Source organism: Amblyraja radiata, chromosome 9, assembly GCF_010909765.2.
Source record: "Amblyraja radiata isolate CabotCenter1 chromosome 9, sAmbRad1.1.pri, whole genome shotgun sequence".
Taxonomy (NCBI): Eukaryota; Metazoa; Chordata; class Chondrichthyes; order Rajiformes; family Rajidae; genus Amblyraja; species Amblyraja radiata.
Genome location: NC_045964.1, coordinates 51,485,203 through 51,501,761, shown reverse-complemented (window position 1 = coordinate 51,501,761; position 16,559 = coordinate 51,485,203). Strand labels below are relative to the sequence as shown.

The following is a 16,559-nucleotide window of genomic DNA, read 5'->3' as shown; positions in this document are numbered from 1 at the left end:
AACAATACCCATTAAAAGTAGTTACAGACAAACTTAAATATTTAGGGATTAACGTAACTAAAACTCATAACTCATTAATAAAATCCAACTATCCTCAACTATTAGATAAACTTAGAAAAAATATTTTATATTGGAAAACACTGCCTATATCTATGATTGGTAGAATAAGTGCCATAAAGATGGTATTTCTACCGCAGTTGTTATATTTGTTTCAGGCTATTCCTTTTTTTCTTCCGAAAACTTTTTTAAAAAAAATTGATAATATTGTCAATAGCTTTATTTGGGATTATAAAAATCACAGAATAAATAAAAAACATCTATGCAAAGCTAAGATAAATGGAGGATTAGCACTTCCCAACTTTTTATATTATTTTTGGGCTGTTCAGATTAAGAATATGAATTTCTGGTGGGTAAATATGGATCATGAACCGACATGGTTAAATATAGAAAAGGAGGACTGTCTACCTTTCAATGTAGGTTCGATAATTTTTGCACCAACGGAAGTACAAAAAAAATATTATAAAGACAACCTAATAATATATAATAATAGACGTATTTGGAAACAAATAGTTAAGACTCTACACTTGGATAATCTCTCATTTAGATTACCAATTATGAATAATCCATCGTTTAAACCTGCTATATTAGATGGGGGGTTTAAACAATGGGATGATTTAGGAATTACAAGGATAGAACATCTGTATAGAAAAGGAAAATTTCTTTTATTCCAGGAGTTACAAGATATTTATGGATTGTCTCCACAACATTTGTTTAGGTATTTACAAATTAGAGATTATATTAAATCCAATACACAAGATTATAAAAATAAAGAAGCAGGATTGTTAGATGAACTGTTTAATTTATATCCAAATACAGAAAAATTAATAGCCTATATATATAACATCATTTTGGATAAGGAGAATCCAATAACGGAAGTATATCGTCAAGCATGGGAAAATGAAATGGGATTGGCTATAACAAAAGAAAACTGGGAAGAAAGTCTACAACGAATACACCGGTGTTCATTAAACGCCAGACATATACTGATACAATTTAAAGTATTATATAGGTTACATTATTCGAAAACTAAATTAAATAGTATTTTTCCGAATCTCTCCGCTATTTGTGATAAGTGCAAGAAAGCAGAGGCAAATTTAATACATAGTTTCGTTACATGTCCTAAATTGAATTATTACTGGACAGAAATCTTTAAAGTTATTTCTGAAGTCATCAAAGTTAAATTGGACCCTAACCCAAAGCTAATAATATTTGGAATTCCGGATTTACATCTATCACTTACAGTAAATCAAAGAAATTTCTTTGATTACTGTTTAATAATTGGAAAAAAAATCATATTGAAATTTTGGAAGGGAACATTATCCCCCACAACCAAAATGTGGGCAACAGAGATGATGGAGACGTTACATCTGGAAAGAATTAGATTTGTCCTATTGGACAAGTATAATTCTTTTGAACAGATATGGTCTCCATATATACAGTATTTAGAGAAGTAGCTGTTCTTGGCAACACAGCTCGACGTGCACCCTGCGGGATTTGGTGAGAATAATTCATTTTTATATTGGAATTACATATATGTCTTTATTGATACTATCACTTGTAGTAGTGTTATTAATAATACATATTGTGGTTACTAAAAATGTTTTTTTTTGTTTTTGTTTTTTTTCGTTTCTCTTTTCTTTCCTATATATAATCAAATTATTATTTAATCACTCTCTTAATGATTTATTCTTTCTCTATTCTTTCTCTATCATTATTTCTAAAAAAACAGTAGATAAGTATTACTAGTGTTTTACTTAATGCAAATTGAATTAATTTGATATAAAGTTGTTTGAAGCATTGTAATTGATTACCTTTAATAAAAAAATATATTATAAAATAAGTAAACTAGTACATAATGTACAGAGAAAGATGGCTGCACACACACTCATGTTGGAATCAAAAACAGGAATGATTTATTTCCAAGTCAAAGGTCACTGACTGATTTATTGAGCATGTGCGAGAATGAGCATAGCTCATATGCATAAATTACAGGGATATTGCCACATCCTTTCCTTTTTGACATTTTGGGATTACATTTCCGACGATCCCAAAACAAAGTAAACATAAACACTTTTCATAATATTACACCGTAGTAATATGGTTTAACTTAACAGTTCTGTCTTATTTCACAATTTCAATCATAGTCACACTTGTGACATTTCAATAACATAAACTAATGTTCATATGCTTTCTTCACATAAGTAGGTAGGTCCATCACAGTAAAACACATTACTTCGTGACATACTTGCCGTACCTTTCCAGCGGTCTGACAGCTCTACCTGCGCTAGTCTTTGTGATGGTGTTTCTTTCAGAAATGTCTTTCTTTTCAGTAGGTATATTCTGCACATCACTTTAATTTTCTTCTATTGTGTCACTTTGTTTTTGTTTTGATTTCTCTGTGTTAAGAGTTTCACGAGTTGCCTCTTTTTCCGGTGATGCATGTTGTGTTGATCTTTTCCATGTTAACTGAGGTTGCAAAAGTTTCTCAGTCTTCTCCACGTCTGGTGATTTCTCTGGAGTTATGTGTGGAGGTAGTTCTCCGGTCTTCTTCAGATCCAGTCGGTTACGTCGGATTAGAAGTCCTGACTATGTCTCGACTTTGTATGATCTCTCATCCAGTCGTCTCTGAACTGTTGCTCTGCCATCTGGTATCTCCTAGTTTGTAAGGTTTGAGTCTTACGACATCACCTTCTTCCAGGATTGGCAGATCCTTGGCATGTCGGTTGTAGATATTTGAATGTTTTCCTTGCAAATCCTTCATCTTTTTCCTCTCTTCTGTGAGTATCTCAGCACCACGTGGTTTGAGGAGGTTAGATGTCGTTGGAACTGTCGTCCTTGTTATCGTTCCATGTGGTCTTTGTGCAGGATTACTGTTCACTCCTTGCGCAGGGGTATTGCAGGTATCGCTTAGCTGCCTTAACTGCCAATTCCATCTTTCCATTAGCTTGGCTATGTCTTGGAGAAATTGTGTAGTGGTCAAATGCCCATTTCCTGGCAAATTTGGTGAGTTCCTCTGATGGGAACTGTGTCCCGTTGTCGCTTACCACAGTGCTGGGAATTCCGTATCTTGCAAAGTGGCTCTTGAGTTTCACAATGATTGTCCTGCTGTTCAGGTCATACAGTCTGTCTATCTCCCAGAAATTAGATAGATAGTCCACTGTGATTAAATAGTGCTTTCCCTCAAGTTCAAACATATTGGTTCCACTTTCTCCCGATCTGGGAGGTCATGGGGCATCAGAGTTTCTTTCTGAAGAAGGGTTTCTGCCCGAAACGTTGCCGATTTCCTTAGCTCCATAGTTGCTGCCTCACCCGCTGAGTTTCTCCAGCATTTTTGTCTACCTTAGAGTTTCTTTCTGATTCTGTTGTTCGTACGTGCTGCAGGCTTCACAGTTTGAAATGAACTGTTTCACATCAGAGTTCATTCCAGGCCAGAAAATGCATTCTCTAACACGTATGAGGGTTCCTTCTACTCCAAGGTGAGAGGTGTGGAGTGTCTCCTTCATATCTCTACGTAGAGTGACAGGGATTACAACTCTCTCACCTCTGAATACTAGGCCGTCTTGCACACTCAATTCATCTCTGATGTTGAAGTACGGTTGTGCTGCCTCTGGAACTTCTGCCATCTGGCCATCCATTTTGGATTACTCTCTTAACTGTTTGGAGTGTTTCGTCTTCCCTGATGTGGGCTTGGATGCGTTTGACCTTGTCCTCTCCCATGCTCAAGGACTCAACTACGTTGACATCAGTGAATCTGGTTGATCCTGTGGTGTCAGGGAGGTATGCCCGGGAGAGCATATCTTTTCCCTTTACCCACTTGATCTCGATGTCATAGTGTAGCATCCTCACCATCATGCCCTGGAGACGTCTTGGTGCTCTATGCAGAGGCTTTTTGACTATGACTTCCAATGGTGGTCACTCTCAATGATCATTCTCTGTTCGCAGGTGTACTGATGGAAGCACTCAAGGGCAAACACTATTGCTAGTGCCTCCTTTTCAATCTGAGCATATCTCTGCTCGGTTGGCGTCAATGCACGACTCACATAGGACAGTGGTTGTCCCTTCTGCATAAGTGTTGCACCTAGACCTGCCTTGTTTGCATCATATTTTATGGTCAGCTGTTCGTCTAGTGTGTAGTATGCCAGGATAGGTGCCGTTGTCAACGGCTCCTTGATCTTTGACATTGCCGTGTCGTGTTCTGATGACCATTCCCACTCTGATTCTTTGTGGGTCAATCTCCTCAAATCTCCTCCTCGATTGTGTCCGACAACCTTGGCAGGAATCTTGCCAAGTAGTTTACACTGCCTTGTAATCTTTGGATTTCTGTTGGATGGTAGGGTTGGGCATCTCTAGGACAGCTTGGATCTTCTTCGGATCCAGTTTCAGTCCACAATCTGTAATTATATGTCCTAGAAATGTGATACACGTAGTTTTCACTACCGACTTCTTCCGGTTCAGCTTGATGCTTCAAGGGCTTGTTGCAGCTTCTTCTAGAAGATCTGTGGACTTACTTTCAGTCCAAATGGGAACCTCTTCCAGCAATATCTCCCAAAAGGGCTGTTCATGGTTTTTAGGAAACTGCTCTCCTCATCTAGTTCATAGTGGAGATATCCTGACTTCAGGTCAAATTTGGAGAAAATCTTCGCCTTGGACAGCTCTGGGAGTACATCCTCTATGACTGGTAGTCTGTGGATCTCCCTTTTCAGGACTTTGTTGAGGGTTCTAGGATCTATGCAGAACCTCAAATCTGTGCTGTCCTTTTTTTCCGTAACGACCAGCCTGCTACACCATTCACTTGGTTCTTCAACTTTAGTCAAGATGTCCTGCTCGACCAGCTTCATGAGGCCATTCATGACCATCTCTTTCATGGCTACAGGTACCGGCTTTGCCGAACACTGTGGTGGGGTCACATCCTCCGTCCTAGTTACCAACTTGACCTTGCCAGGCAGTCTCCCAGGTCTTTTGTCGTCAAAGACATCTTTGTATCTCTTGAGTAATGAGTCAGCCTCCCTAACTGCATTCAGGCTCTTGAAGTTCTCGTAGTGAACCATGATGAGTTTCATCCGTTGCACAGCTTTGCCGCTCAGGAGCGGTGTGAGCCAGCCTTCCTGCTCCACTATGAAGTGAACCCGGTACTTCTTGTTGTTCGTCTTGTATGACTTTCGCCCGACCTTCCGCCAGCAGGTTGGATCCGTTGTACATCTTTAAGGTGATTTTCTCTCGTCTAATGTCCTCTTTGTTGGTTACAAGATGCTTGGGAATCACATTAACACTGGCACCCAAGTCAATCTGAAACCGCATCTCATTGGTATTGCAGAACGGTCAACTAGGAAGACACTCCTTCAAAAGAGGAATCTGATAGTGGCTCAGCACTTCAACTCCCCCTCCCATTCCCAATCCGACCTCTCTGTCCTGGGTCTCCTCCATTGCCAGAGTGAGCAACAGCGGAAATTGGAGGAACAGCACCTCATATTCCGTCTGGGGTCCTTGCGTCCCCTTGGCATCAACATTGAATTCTCCCAATTTGGCTAGCCCGTGCTGTCCCCTCCCCCCCTCCCCTTCCTTCACCCTCTAGCTGTCTCCTCCCATCCGCCCGCCCTCGGGCTCCTCCTCCTCCTCCCTTTGTCCTTCTTTCTTTCCCCACCCCCTATCAGTCTGAAGAAGGGTTTCGGCCCGAAACGTCGCCTATTTCCTTCGCTCCATAGATGCTGCTGCACCCGCTGAGTTCCTCCAGCAATTTTGTGTACCTTCAATCTGAAACTTGATGGCTGCTATGCCGACCTGCATCTCAGCCAACAGGCCTGAAGAGGAATTGTTTCCGGCTGCATTGATCTCAATGCAACTCACAGACTCTATGTTGGAAATGGACGTTGGGTCAGATGTCTCTATGACTTTGTGCAGACCCCGTTTCTGCATGCTCTCCTTCCTCTGCTGGCGGCAGCAGCAGGCAAAGTGGTTTTGTAGTCTGCATCTGTTGCAGTTCTTCCCATACGCTGGGCATTCCTCCTTACTGCGCTTGTGCGTCCTTGCACTTTACTAGTCCCTGATTCTTATCTGAGAAGGAAAATCAACCATCTTTTCCCTTGGTTTGAATCGTTCCACCTTGTGTATTGTCGGCTCTTCGCCGATGACATGCATTCTTGCCGCTGTTACCTCTGAGGATCTACAAATGACCAATCCTCTGCACTATCAGATTCCTCTTTTGAAGGAGTGTCTTCCTAGTTGACCGTTCTGCAATACCAATGAGATGCGATCTCGAATGAAGCTTTCTCTCAGGCACTCACAGAAGTTGCATGTTTTAGCAAGCTCCTTCAGCTCTGCAATATGCTTTCCCCTGATTTCTGGTCTCGTTTATTGAAAACAAATCTTTCATAGGTTTAATTCGTCTCTCCTATGATGATCAAAATGCAATTTCATTTAAACTGGAGACAGTTTGAATGACAATAAAGGCTACTTTATACTTTATGATGGTAGACATCTTGTTGATGATGACTTTCACATCTGTCTCATCTGCTTCTCGAACTTCTGGATATTGTAGATTTACACGGCCTCCGGTCCAACAGTATGCAGGAATACTGCTTTTTGATACTGTTTCTCCTTCTTATCCAGTTCTGTTATCACTGCATAATTTTCATTCATTTGTTTAAACATTTTTCACTCTTCCACCCTGTTCTCTTTGAGCTTTAGATTGGGTGGTGGAGCCACGTGGAAAGATGGACTGGTCTGCGCCATTTTGAAATATCAGCGTATTCCCTCGCTCTTACTAGCTTATTTTATCTTTAATCAGTCTCACAGCACGTCGTTTTAAACTTTGACTCCCACAACGCTGATTTACATGCAGCGTCTTGTCTTTGTGTGTTCACTGACCTGCATTCATTCATGCATGCAGCTAGTCCTGTCGCTGAGCTTTGAAACATTGATTCCTGAAAGCTTTTCAAAGCATTTTTTCTAATCATAGCGTCTATTTGATTCACAAATGTTCACTTTCACGGCTGCCACCATGTTTTGATATCTGCCTGCTTATAAAATAAGTAAACTAGTACATAATGTACAAAGTAAGATGGCTGCACACACACTCATGTTGGAATCTAAAACAGGAATGATTTATTTCCAAGTCAAAGGTTTAAAAAAATCAAGACTGATTTACTGAGCATGTGCAAGAATGAGCACAGTTCATATGCATAAATTACAGGGATATTGTCACATAATGGCACCCTTAGGCAATGCTTCCTGTCCAGATGGATCTGGAAGGGTTGTCCTGGACAGCCTCAGAAGGAGATTTATGGTTCAATATGACTTGCTGCATGCATTACAATATAACACTATGAGGGAGCAATGCAATTTCCTGAGGAGGAAGAGGTGCACCAGCCATGAGAAGTAGATCAAACAGTAGAGTATGTCTGTCCGTGGAGTGAGTATTGAAAGGCAACAAATTATTGAGGATTTATTTGATCAATCTTCCAATCTTTAATTGAAAATAAGTTATCTTTCTCCCCTGAAATCAGCAAGGAATCAGACAGATGATGCAGGAGGGAGGCTGTTAGACTTTTGAGACACTGGAATGATTTCTGGAGCAGTTGTACCATGTGTAAAACTGTATAAATTACACACTGGTTTGACGTCCTTGCAGGGGAGTTGCGGTGGGGATGGTAGTGATGTTGGGAGGGTGTAAACCATCTTGGCAGAGGAGTGGAAACCTTAAGGAGAGCTCAGCATTGAGAAAAACAAAGCAGGAATTGGAAGTTAGAAAACTAGTAAGTGAAATAGCAGAAACAAAGACAAGCAACAAATCGAGACAAAGTATGTAAAAATATTAAAATAGAACAAAGAACTGTGCAGCACAGGAATAAAACTTTCAGCCACAATGTCTGTGCCAAACACAATGCCAAGTTATACTTTTATGGCTGTATGTGATCTATATCCCTCCATTACCTGCATATCTATGTATACATCTAAAGGCCTCTTAAACATCACTATTGTATCTGCCTCCTCCACCACCCCTGGAAAAAAACTTGTTCCACTCATATTCTTTAAACTTCCCTCTCTGATCTCTAGTCTTTGACATTTGCACTGGGGGAAAAAGGTGCTGCCCCAATCCATGTATTTCATAATTTTATATACTTCGATTCTCCCCATAACTCCAATCCTAGTCACAATCCAAGTTTATCCAACCTCTCCTTAGAGCTGATAGCCTCTCTTCTAGGTAGAATTCTTGTAAACCTCTTTTGCACCCTCTCCTCAGCCTCTACCAGAATACTCCAAATAAGGCTCGACTGCAGTCCATCTGTCTTTTTTTTCCATTTTTGTCTTGTTAAATGTATGTCTTGAGTCTAGTTTTTATTTTCTTTCTTTAACTGTGTATATGTGGGGGGTGGGGGGGGGGAGGGAAACTGTTAGTCTCTTGTGGCCTGGTGGACAGGAACATCGCTCGCAGGTGGGAGACCACTTTTGGTGGGAGACCGCTTTTCGGAGCTCCTGCAACGGAAACTTCCACCGCTGGAATCGCGGGGTTTAAAGGACTCGGAGCGGGGCCTAACATCGCCTGACGTGGCTTAAACGGCCACGGGACTTACCATCACCCGCCGGGGGCTTTAACATCGGGAGCGCTGCAGTGGCAGCTTTTTTTATTTTTTTAGTATGTTTTAAAGTATGTTTTTGATGTTTCTCGGTGTGTTTTTGTGTGGGGGGTGGTGTGGGGGGGTAAGGGGGAAACCGTTTCGGCCGCCTCCTTCACGGAGAGGCGACTTTTTCCAGGTCGCCTCCACCGTGGCCTAACAGCAAGGATCGGCGCGGACTTTCCCGGAGGCTTCAGCGGCGGGCGCAGCGTGGAATCTCGGCGTGGAGCGGGTGAGCCCTCGCTGGGGCTCGCTGGAGGGGAGCGCTCCATTTCGCTGGCCCGGGGCAGCCGGCAGCCTGAAGCCGCGGTCTGCACAGCTCCAGCTGGCGCAGCGTCTACAGCCCGGGATCCCTCGTGGGGGACCCGGGGGAAGAAGCCATCACTGCCGGCCCGCAGCCAACTTCTACCACGGGTCCGGCATGGACTTACCATCACCCCTGGAGGGGAGCTTCGACCACCAGCCCTGCGGTCTGCGGTGCTTCTGGCTGCGGCGCGGCGGAAACCTTAAATCTTCGACCGCCGGCCTGCGGCCTACACCAGCCTGAAGCCGCGGTCTCCGGTGGGGAAGAGCCGATCCTGGACTTACCTTGCCTTTGACTTTGTCCCTTACCATCTGGACGCCCGCAGCAACGGCTGCGGAGGGTGGAGGTCCCGACCACGGGGGAAAATGGAGGAGGTCTGGCCAAGTTCTGTGCCTTCCACCACAGTGATGAATGCTGTGGTGGATGTTTGTGTTATATTTTTTATTGTGGTTGTGTGTTCTTTATTATTGTACCTCTGCTGACAACCCAAAATTCCACCGACCCTGGTTGTGTGGCAATAAATTCTATCAATCAATCAATCAAGCCCCAGTTCGCCTCGATGTTGCAGTTCGACTGCTGGACCGCGGGAGAAGAACAAAGGGAAGAGATAAGATTTTGCCTTCCATCACAGTGAGGAGGTGTTGGAGATTCACTGTGATGGATGTTTGTGTAAACTGTGTTAAGTGTGGGTCTTGTTTTTTTTTGTAATGTAAGACTGTAGAAAATGCAATTTTGTTCAAACCAAGCTGTTTCAATGACAATAAAACACATACTATTCTATTCTATCTCCACTACATGTTCTTGTGCAGCCATAGACATGTCTTCACACCAAAACACTCTCCATCATGTGTTATGATATTACAAATGTGCTAACTGGGATAGATTATGAACAACTGAACCTGGCAGAACAAAATCGAGCATTCATGAGACATTGTGAACCAACAGTGACTGTAGAAATGCGCACCATCAGTACATGTAAACATATGACCCAGCATAACCTTCCATCTACCATTACTTTCAAACCAGGGGACCAAACCTGAATCAATGAGAGGGGAATGCCAGGAGCAACACGAGGCATTCCTAAAGTTGGTAATGTACCAGCCAAGTGAAGCTGAAAAACTGGATTGCATGTGTGCATATAGATATTCAAGATCAATAGCAAGAATATTTATTTGTCATATATGTCACCTAAGGTTTGTTGTGCTGTGACTTGGGTCGGTGCCACGGAGTCATCCAGAGAGGACCTGGCAGCGATAGTGGAGAAGTTGGTGCAGCGGTCGACGATGGCGCCGATCGACGGACGAGGACGGACACGTGGAAGTAAGGACGTCGCTGCCGAGGGAAGGAACAAAGGAGGACTCAGTGTGGGGGGGGTGGGGATCCGTGAGGGGGGGGGGGGGGTGGTGGTAGAACAATGGACAATGGGGACCCGGCATGGGGGGGACCGCCATGAGGAACAATGAACAAAGGACAATCCGGCGTGGGGGGACCGCCATGTGGGAGGGGGAAGAACAATGGACAATGGACTGCCGTGAGGGAAGGGGTGGAGGGGAAGAACAAAGGGGGAACTGGCGCAGGGGGATGGGAGGGGATTTGTAACTTTGTAAGCGACTATTTGCATACCTTGGCATGGTATGCACGCAAAGAATTTCACTGTGACTGTGACAGTAAAGTATTCAATTCAATCCAATCAATCAAACCACATAGATTGAGAGGCTTTTTTTCACCTGTGACTGGTGACTCCACAGAAGAAAAAAAACTGCTCTGTTACTAGTTACTAAATCCCAATATAACTGAAATATGTATTTTAATTCACTTGTACACCATTTAAAATTAGAGGTTTACGGATCTATGTGCAAATATCTTTGTATGTGCCAGAAATAGTAGGGTTCAACATTTGTGAGATATTGTAACCATATTTCGTCACTACATGTAAAGAAGAAAGTGAATGTTTTGCAGAGGGTGTGGAACATACTCAGGAGATTGCTTCCAGAGCTTAAATAATACTGTCTGAGGGAGAGACAGAAGGCGCAAAGGTGTTGGCCTCAGAGCAAAGATGACTAAGGGGAAATTAGTTGAATGTTTAAAAATATCAGGAATTAAGTTAGGATAATTGAAGGAAAATTGTTTTCAAAAGCTTAAAAACAAAAATATTGATTCACATGATTATCAAGCGTGACATGAAGAATAAAACATTTGAGATGAAATAACTCAGTTCCCAAAAAGTAAATGGATAAAAAATAGCAAGAACCTGGGGAAAACATGGGAATTGATACAAGCACAATAGGCTGATGATCTCCAATTGGGCTGCACCATTCTATGATTCAACGTTAGTAGACTCCAGTATACCATATTTAAATAAAATAACTAATTATTTTTATGAAAACAGTACTAGGAAATACAGCAAGAAAAAACAAAAACAAAATGCTATTACACCAGTCTCTTTTACCATATCTGAAAGGTACCGGATCAAGAAAATTTGTATTCCAGGCATTTGCTTGTTGCTGCAGGTATTCTATTCTGGGTTGTTCACATAAGCTGATACTGTTGCAGAGAGGAACTGCCTCATCGCGTCCTAGAAACTGTGAAGATATACAAAGATATATTCACTAATTACATTTATTATGTGGAATATTCGTAGTTCCTTTTACCATTAATGATGACCTATTTTTGAGAGGCAACTGCATAAAATCTATACACATTTCAAAAAAGAATAACATTATTAATGTTAAAAAATATATTTGCATAAAAACAAATCTCATAACAACAGATGAATTACATCTCTAAAATTGGTAGACTCTAAAATTGGTAATAGCTCCAGAATACTCAAAATAATTAAGGATGCTAACGGCAATGTACAAAGCACGTTGCAAAACAGTACCAAAATCTCTGAAAACTCAATGGGTATTTGAGGGAAACTTAAAATCTCACTTCCTCAATGGCATCTTAACCTGGGAAAGTACAAATGGTTAGATCATCAAATATCAAACTTAAAAATCAATTATATATTTTTGACAATGATCTACTGTGATATTTTCAATCACAATTTATAAATGGTTAAAAATTGTATCACTCAAGACAATAACCCAGATTCATATGTAAATAATAGTCCAACAACAGATTCTGCAACAGGACCCGACAGTGATTTAATTTAATTTTTAATAAATTACTCTCTGGGAAGTCTTTGGACCGCAATTAGTACTTGTACTTAAAGGATCTTCATGTATAAAGTCCGAGATTAGATATTGAAGATATATCCAAGACGTCATAAAGCAAACAAATGTCATCAAATAAATATAGGCAAGTCACAGAGAACAATGAACACCTTGTTACGGGCAGACAACCTTGTACTTGGTAGAGTTTAAAGAAATAAATTATTTATTTGAGATTTTGATTTTATAGAGTAGATGTGACAAAGCAGTTTCCTCTACTGTGTGTGTTGCTAGGAGGCATAGTCACAGGATAAGGCCTTGAGTGTTTTGATCAGAGATTATAGCAAATTTCTTTATACACGGTTGTTAATAGAAACATAGAAACATAGAAAATATGTGAAGGAGTAAGCCTTCGGCCCTTCGAGCCTGTACGTCCATTCAATATAATCATGGCTGATCATCCAACTCAGTATCCTGTACCTGCCTTCTCTCCATACCCCTGATCCCTTTAGCCACAAGGGCCACATCTAACTCCCTCTTAAATATAGCCAATAAACTGGCCTCAACTACCTATTGCTAGTCAGGTATACGGATTATCAAGTATTGTGTATATTGAAGGGTGAAATTATCTGATTTTTGGACATGAGAATAAAATGATAAATATTTAGATTTATAAATTTGGATTATAATGTTTATGTTGTGTTGCTTTTGTTTTGGCACTGTGATAGCGGTGGGACTGTTCGTTGGAAGGTCATAGTTAATTAATGGGGAACTGGGCCTGCTCATCATAATGTTAGGATTAAGACATGAACCCTTAAGATTGTGATATCTTAAATTCACCTGTCAAGTATTACAGAAACCCTACAAAGTAGTCATTGCAGTAAAATCTTTTCTTTGAACATTCCGTTGATCAGTTCTATCACATTTTGTATGGCAGCATGACATTGCCCAATGTTGCCTGAACATTGCCTATATGTGCCTATGGTGCAAAGTTGTGAGAGCAAAGTCCTTGATCTAATCACATGCTCTTTGGTATATTAAGGGTCCCATTTCCCACATGAAAATGGTGACATCATTACTGCTAAGATGCCAGGCTTGATGTGTAATACACGATTATACAGCGGCTGAGAGTAACATTATTGTGTTATCACCTCTAACTGTTTATACAACATCGCCTCTAACTGTTTATATCTCCACATTAATATGTGATGTCCGACAAGAAACATGCATGCACTCAAAGGGACTTTACACCAAGCATTTATCATGAGACTATTCATTCACTATTTTCAGCAGAGAAAGAATGATATATACCCAGCTCTCTTGGACTGCATTATCTATTGGCACATAATGCAGCTGTGCATGTATTGATAAAATTAGCTGAAGATACTCAACAGATCTGGAAGCATTTGCAGAGAGAGATGTAAAGTTAATGGTTCAAGATGGAATATTTCATGTTTGAGTTTAATTTACTGAAATGTTACATACCTTATATGCTTCTGCTGCTTTGAAGCCATCTTCAAGAATACATAGGATTTCATTCTTTCTACTGGATATTTCTGGATCAAATATATAAAAAAGGTATTCCAGCATCTTTTTGTAGTTTCTAAGGACAGAAATTATGGATTACAGGGCAGTATGATTTAACTGATATAAACACAATAATTCTGCACTAGACATGATTAACACCAAGAGAACCTATGCCAAACAGTGTTACACTGTTACCTGACAATCACTAAGCTAGTATTTTAGCAATGTTTTAATGATATCAGCTTCTGCCTGGAAGTCAAAAGAATTGTAGGTATTTAAAAAAATTATTTGTGAAGCTCTCCTCCTCTTCAGCGGGTACCATTTTCACAACTCATATCTAAAGACTTCCTGCAATGAATTAACAATGTAAAAGAGGAAAAGGGATTACTCAAGTAGGAGGAGCCATCTTGGGGAACGGCTGCTAGCCAGCAGCCGTCCGTTTTAATTCGCTTTTTTAAAAAGTTTTTAGTGAGTCCTGTTTAGTGATGTTTGGAGATATGGACTTTTTAATGTGGGGGGTTGGGGTCAATTTTACTTCTAGGTCCCTACCTGGTCGGTGAGGCAGCTTTTTCTCTGGGCTGCCCGTCGACCCGTCCTCGTGGCCTACCAGCGGGCTTGGAGCGCCGTTTCCTGGCGGGGACCGCCCAGCACCTCGGCCTCGGTGGCGGCACAGCGCTGGAGCGCTATCATGGAGCAGAGCGGGCGATGCCTTGCCTGGATCGCCGCGCTGGATCGACGCGCTGGAGCTCCGGTGAGCTGTGACCGCCGTGTTCAACACCTCCGGGCTGCGGGTCTGCGGAGCGGAGGGCGCCGATTTCAACATCAGGAGACTGGGAGATCCAAACCGGCTCGGCCTTATCGGCTTTGGAAGCCGCGGTCTCCAGCTAGAAAGCGGCCGTTCCAGGTGGCCCAGCCGCTGAGAGGACTCTCCCGACGCCAGGGCAACACCACCCGGTGAGAACAGCCAGGAACATCGGGCCTCCGTAGAGGCAATTGCGGTGGCCTCAATAGGCCTGACTTTGGGGTGAACTTGGGGTTGGGGACTGGACATTGTGCCTTCCCCCACAGTGGTATCCATTGTTGGGGGGATGATTTTTTGTCTGTATGGTAATCCTGTTAGTCTTTGTCCAAGATGGCTGCCGTGAAGGGAGAGTGGACGCTGGCGCGCTTTAGCTGCCGCTGCTCTCTCTTCACATTGTGTTTTTGATTTTTTGTTTTTGGACTGAATTCTGTTTTTAATTTGTGTTTCTGTGATGTCTTTATTATTTATTTTATTCTGATTATATGTTTATATTCCTGTTAATCTATGTAAGGTGTCCTTGAGATGTCTGAAAGGCGCCCAATAAATAAAATTTATTATTATTATTATTATTACAAAAAAAAAAGTGATTCAAAACTAGAATGGGGCAGAGAGTAGTTAAGATAGCACACCAGCAGTTTATCATCAGCGAAGACTGGTGTGGAGAAAGAAGATCTAATTCCATTAAAAGAGTGTTACTTGTTATGTTCTTAAGAAATATTTGGTATCATAATTCTACCAAATTAGAGAAAAACTATAAAATAGGCAAAGGTAGATATTTAATTTATGATTATTATTTGTTGATCAAAATGTGTAGTGTGCCGTCTTGCTTGGCCATGTTACAAAATTACTTGATCATCTGTACAAATATTTAAGAGAAATGGGAGCACAAAAATGTTACTATGTAAATGTAATTTCCTTCTTTCAGAGTCAAGAGTCAACTGTGTTTAATTGTCACATGTACCGAAAGGAAACAATGAAATTCTTACTTGCACCAGCACAACAGGTTTGTAGTACTCAATAAACAAACTACAAACAATGTCAATAAATTTAAAAAAAAACACAATATAGTGCAAAACAACAAAAGCCGTTAGTTGCTCGTGCAACCAAGATATATTGTCGTTCGAAGTTTAGTTGGTTTAAACTCTTATATTGTAATTTGTTGCACTGTTCGAAAGTAAAAGGACTTCTCAAAATCAACTGTGTTCCTTTAAAGTAAAAAGGATTCAGAAAAGTACCAACATTCAAGTAACTTACTCTGATTTATATGATGATCCTTCTTTGTTCAAAATGGAATGGATCTTTTCCTCATATTTCAGCCTTAGAATTCGATTGTGAACTCTGATTATACGATTAATTTTTAACCCTGTTACTCCAAGTCTTTTGAAATCCCAAGCACAGAATCGCGATAAGATTACATCATAGCAAGAAGTGAACCTGTCATAGGAAGGTATAATATATTAATTTATATCTAAATTTCTTGAATGAATTATAGATCATGTTTTCTCATGCAAGCAAAAGTATTGTAAATACTTTTTGAACTATGCAACCCTAAACTATGGTATGCAGAAACATTTAACATCTAATTTTTAAGTATTGGTAAATATTGTTTTTTGAAAAACTAGAAAAAGTGTAATTCTTCTTTTCTCTAATAATAATAAGCATCATGCCTGAATAACCCTGCACCAAATATATATGTGCACATCTACATCACAAACCCTGCTTCGAATAAAGGTTGATCACCTGAAATTGTTTATTAGAATATTGAATCTCAAAGATTGCAATGTTCCTGGACAAAAGATAAGCTGTTTATTCTCAAGTATAAGTTCAAACGGTGTTGGAAGCCAAAGACAGGTAGGTCAGTGTGAGATTGGAGCAAAGTGTTAAAGATTGGAAGCTCTGAGCTACTCTTATACTTCATACATCTCTAATTCCATCTCAAGGGATAGTTAGTAATCAATATCCATTATAAGCCCACATTCTCCTGCAGCTATCTCGACTATATTCCACTCCGCTTCCTGCAAGGACTCCATTGTACCAATTTCTTTCATATCTATTGTGATCATGACTTTTTGCAACTTTGCCTTTAGATGTCTTTACTTTTC

The 16,559-nt window shown here is 40.9% G+C and overlaps 1 protein-coding gene across 6 annotated transcripts in view; it reads right to left on the bottom strand.

Annotated features, from left to right (window-relative positions):
* The window catches only part of lrrc9 (leucine rich repeat containing 9), a 147,659-nt gene that overhangs the window by 97,675 nt on the left and 33,425 nt on the right, over nucleotides 1-16,559 (bottom strand). For all 6 annotated transcript variants that reach the window (XM_033027397.1, XM_033027401.1, XM_033027400.1 and 3 more), the window contains 3 exons: nucleotides 15,712-15,891; nucleotides 13,614-13,731; nucleotides 11,426-11,558 (listed from right to left, as the gene is read on the bottom strand). In XM_033027397.1, coding sequence (XP_032883288.1) covers nucleotides 11,426-11,558; nucleotides 13,614-13,731; nucleotides 15,712-15,891 — 431 coding nt within the window. The remainder of the gene's footprint in view (nucleotides 1-11,425; nucleotides 11,559-13,613; nucleotides 13,732-15,711; nucleotides 15,892-16,559) is intronic.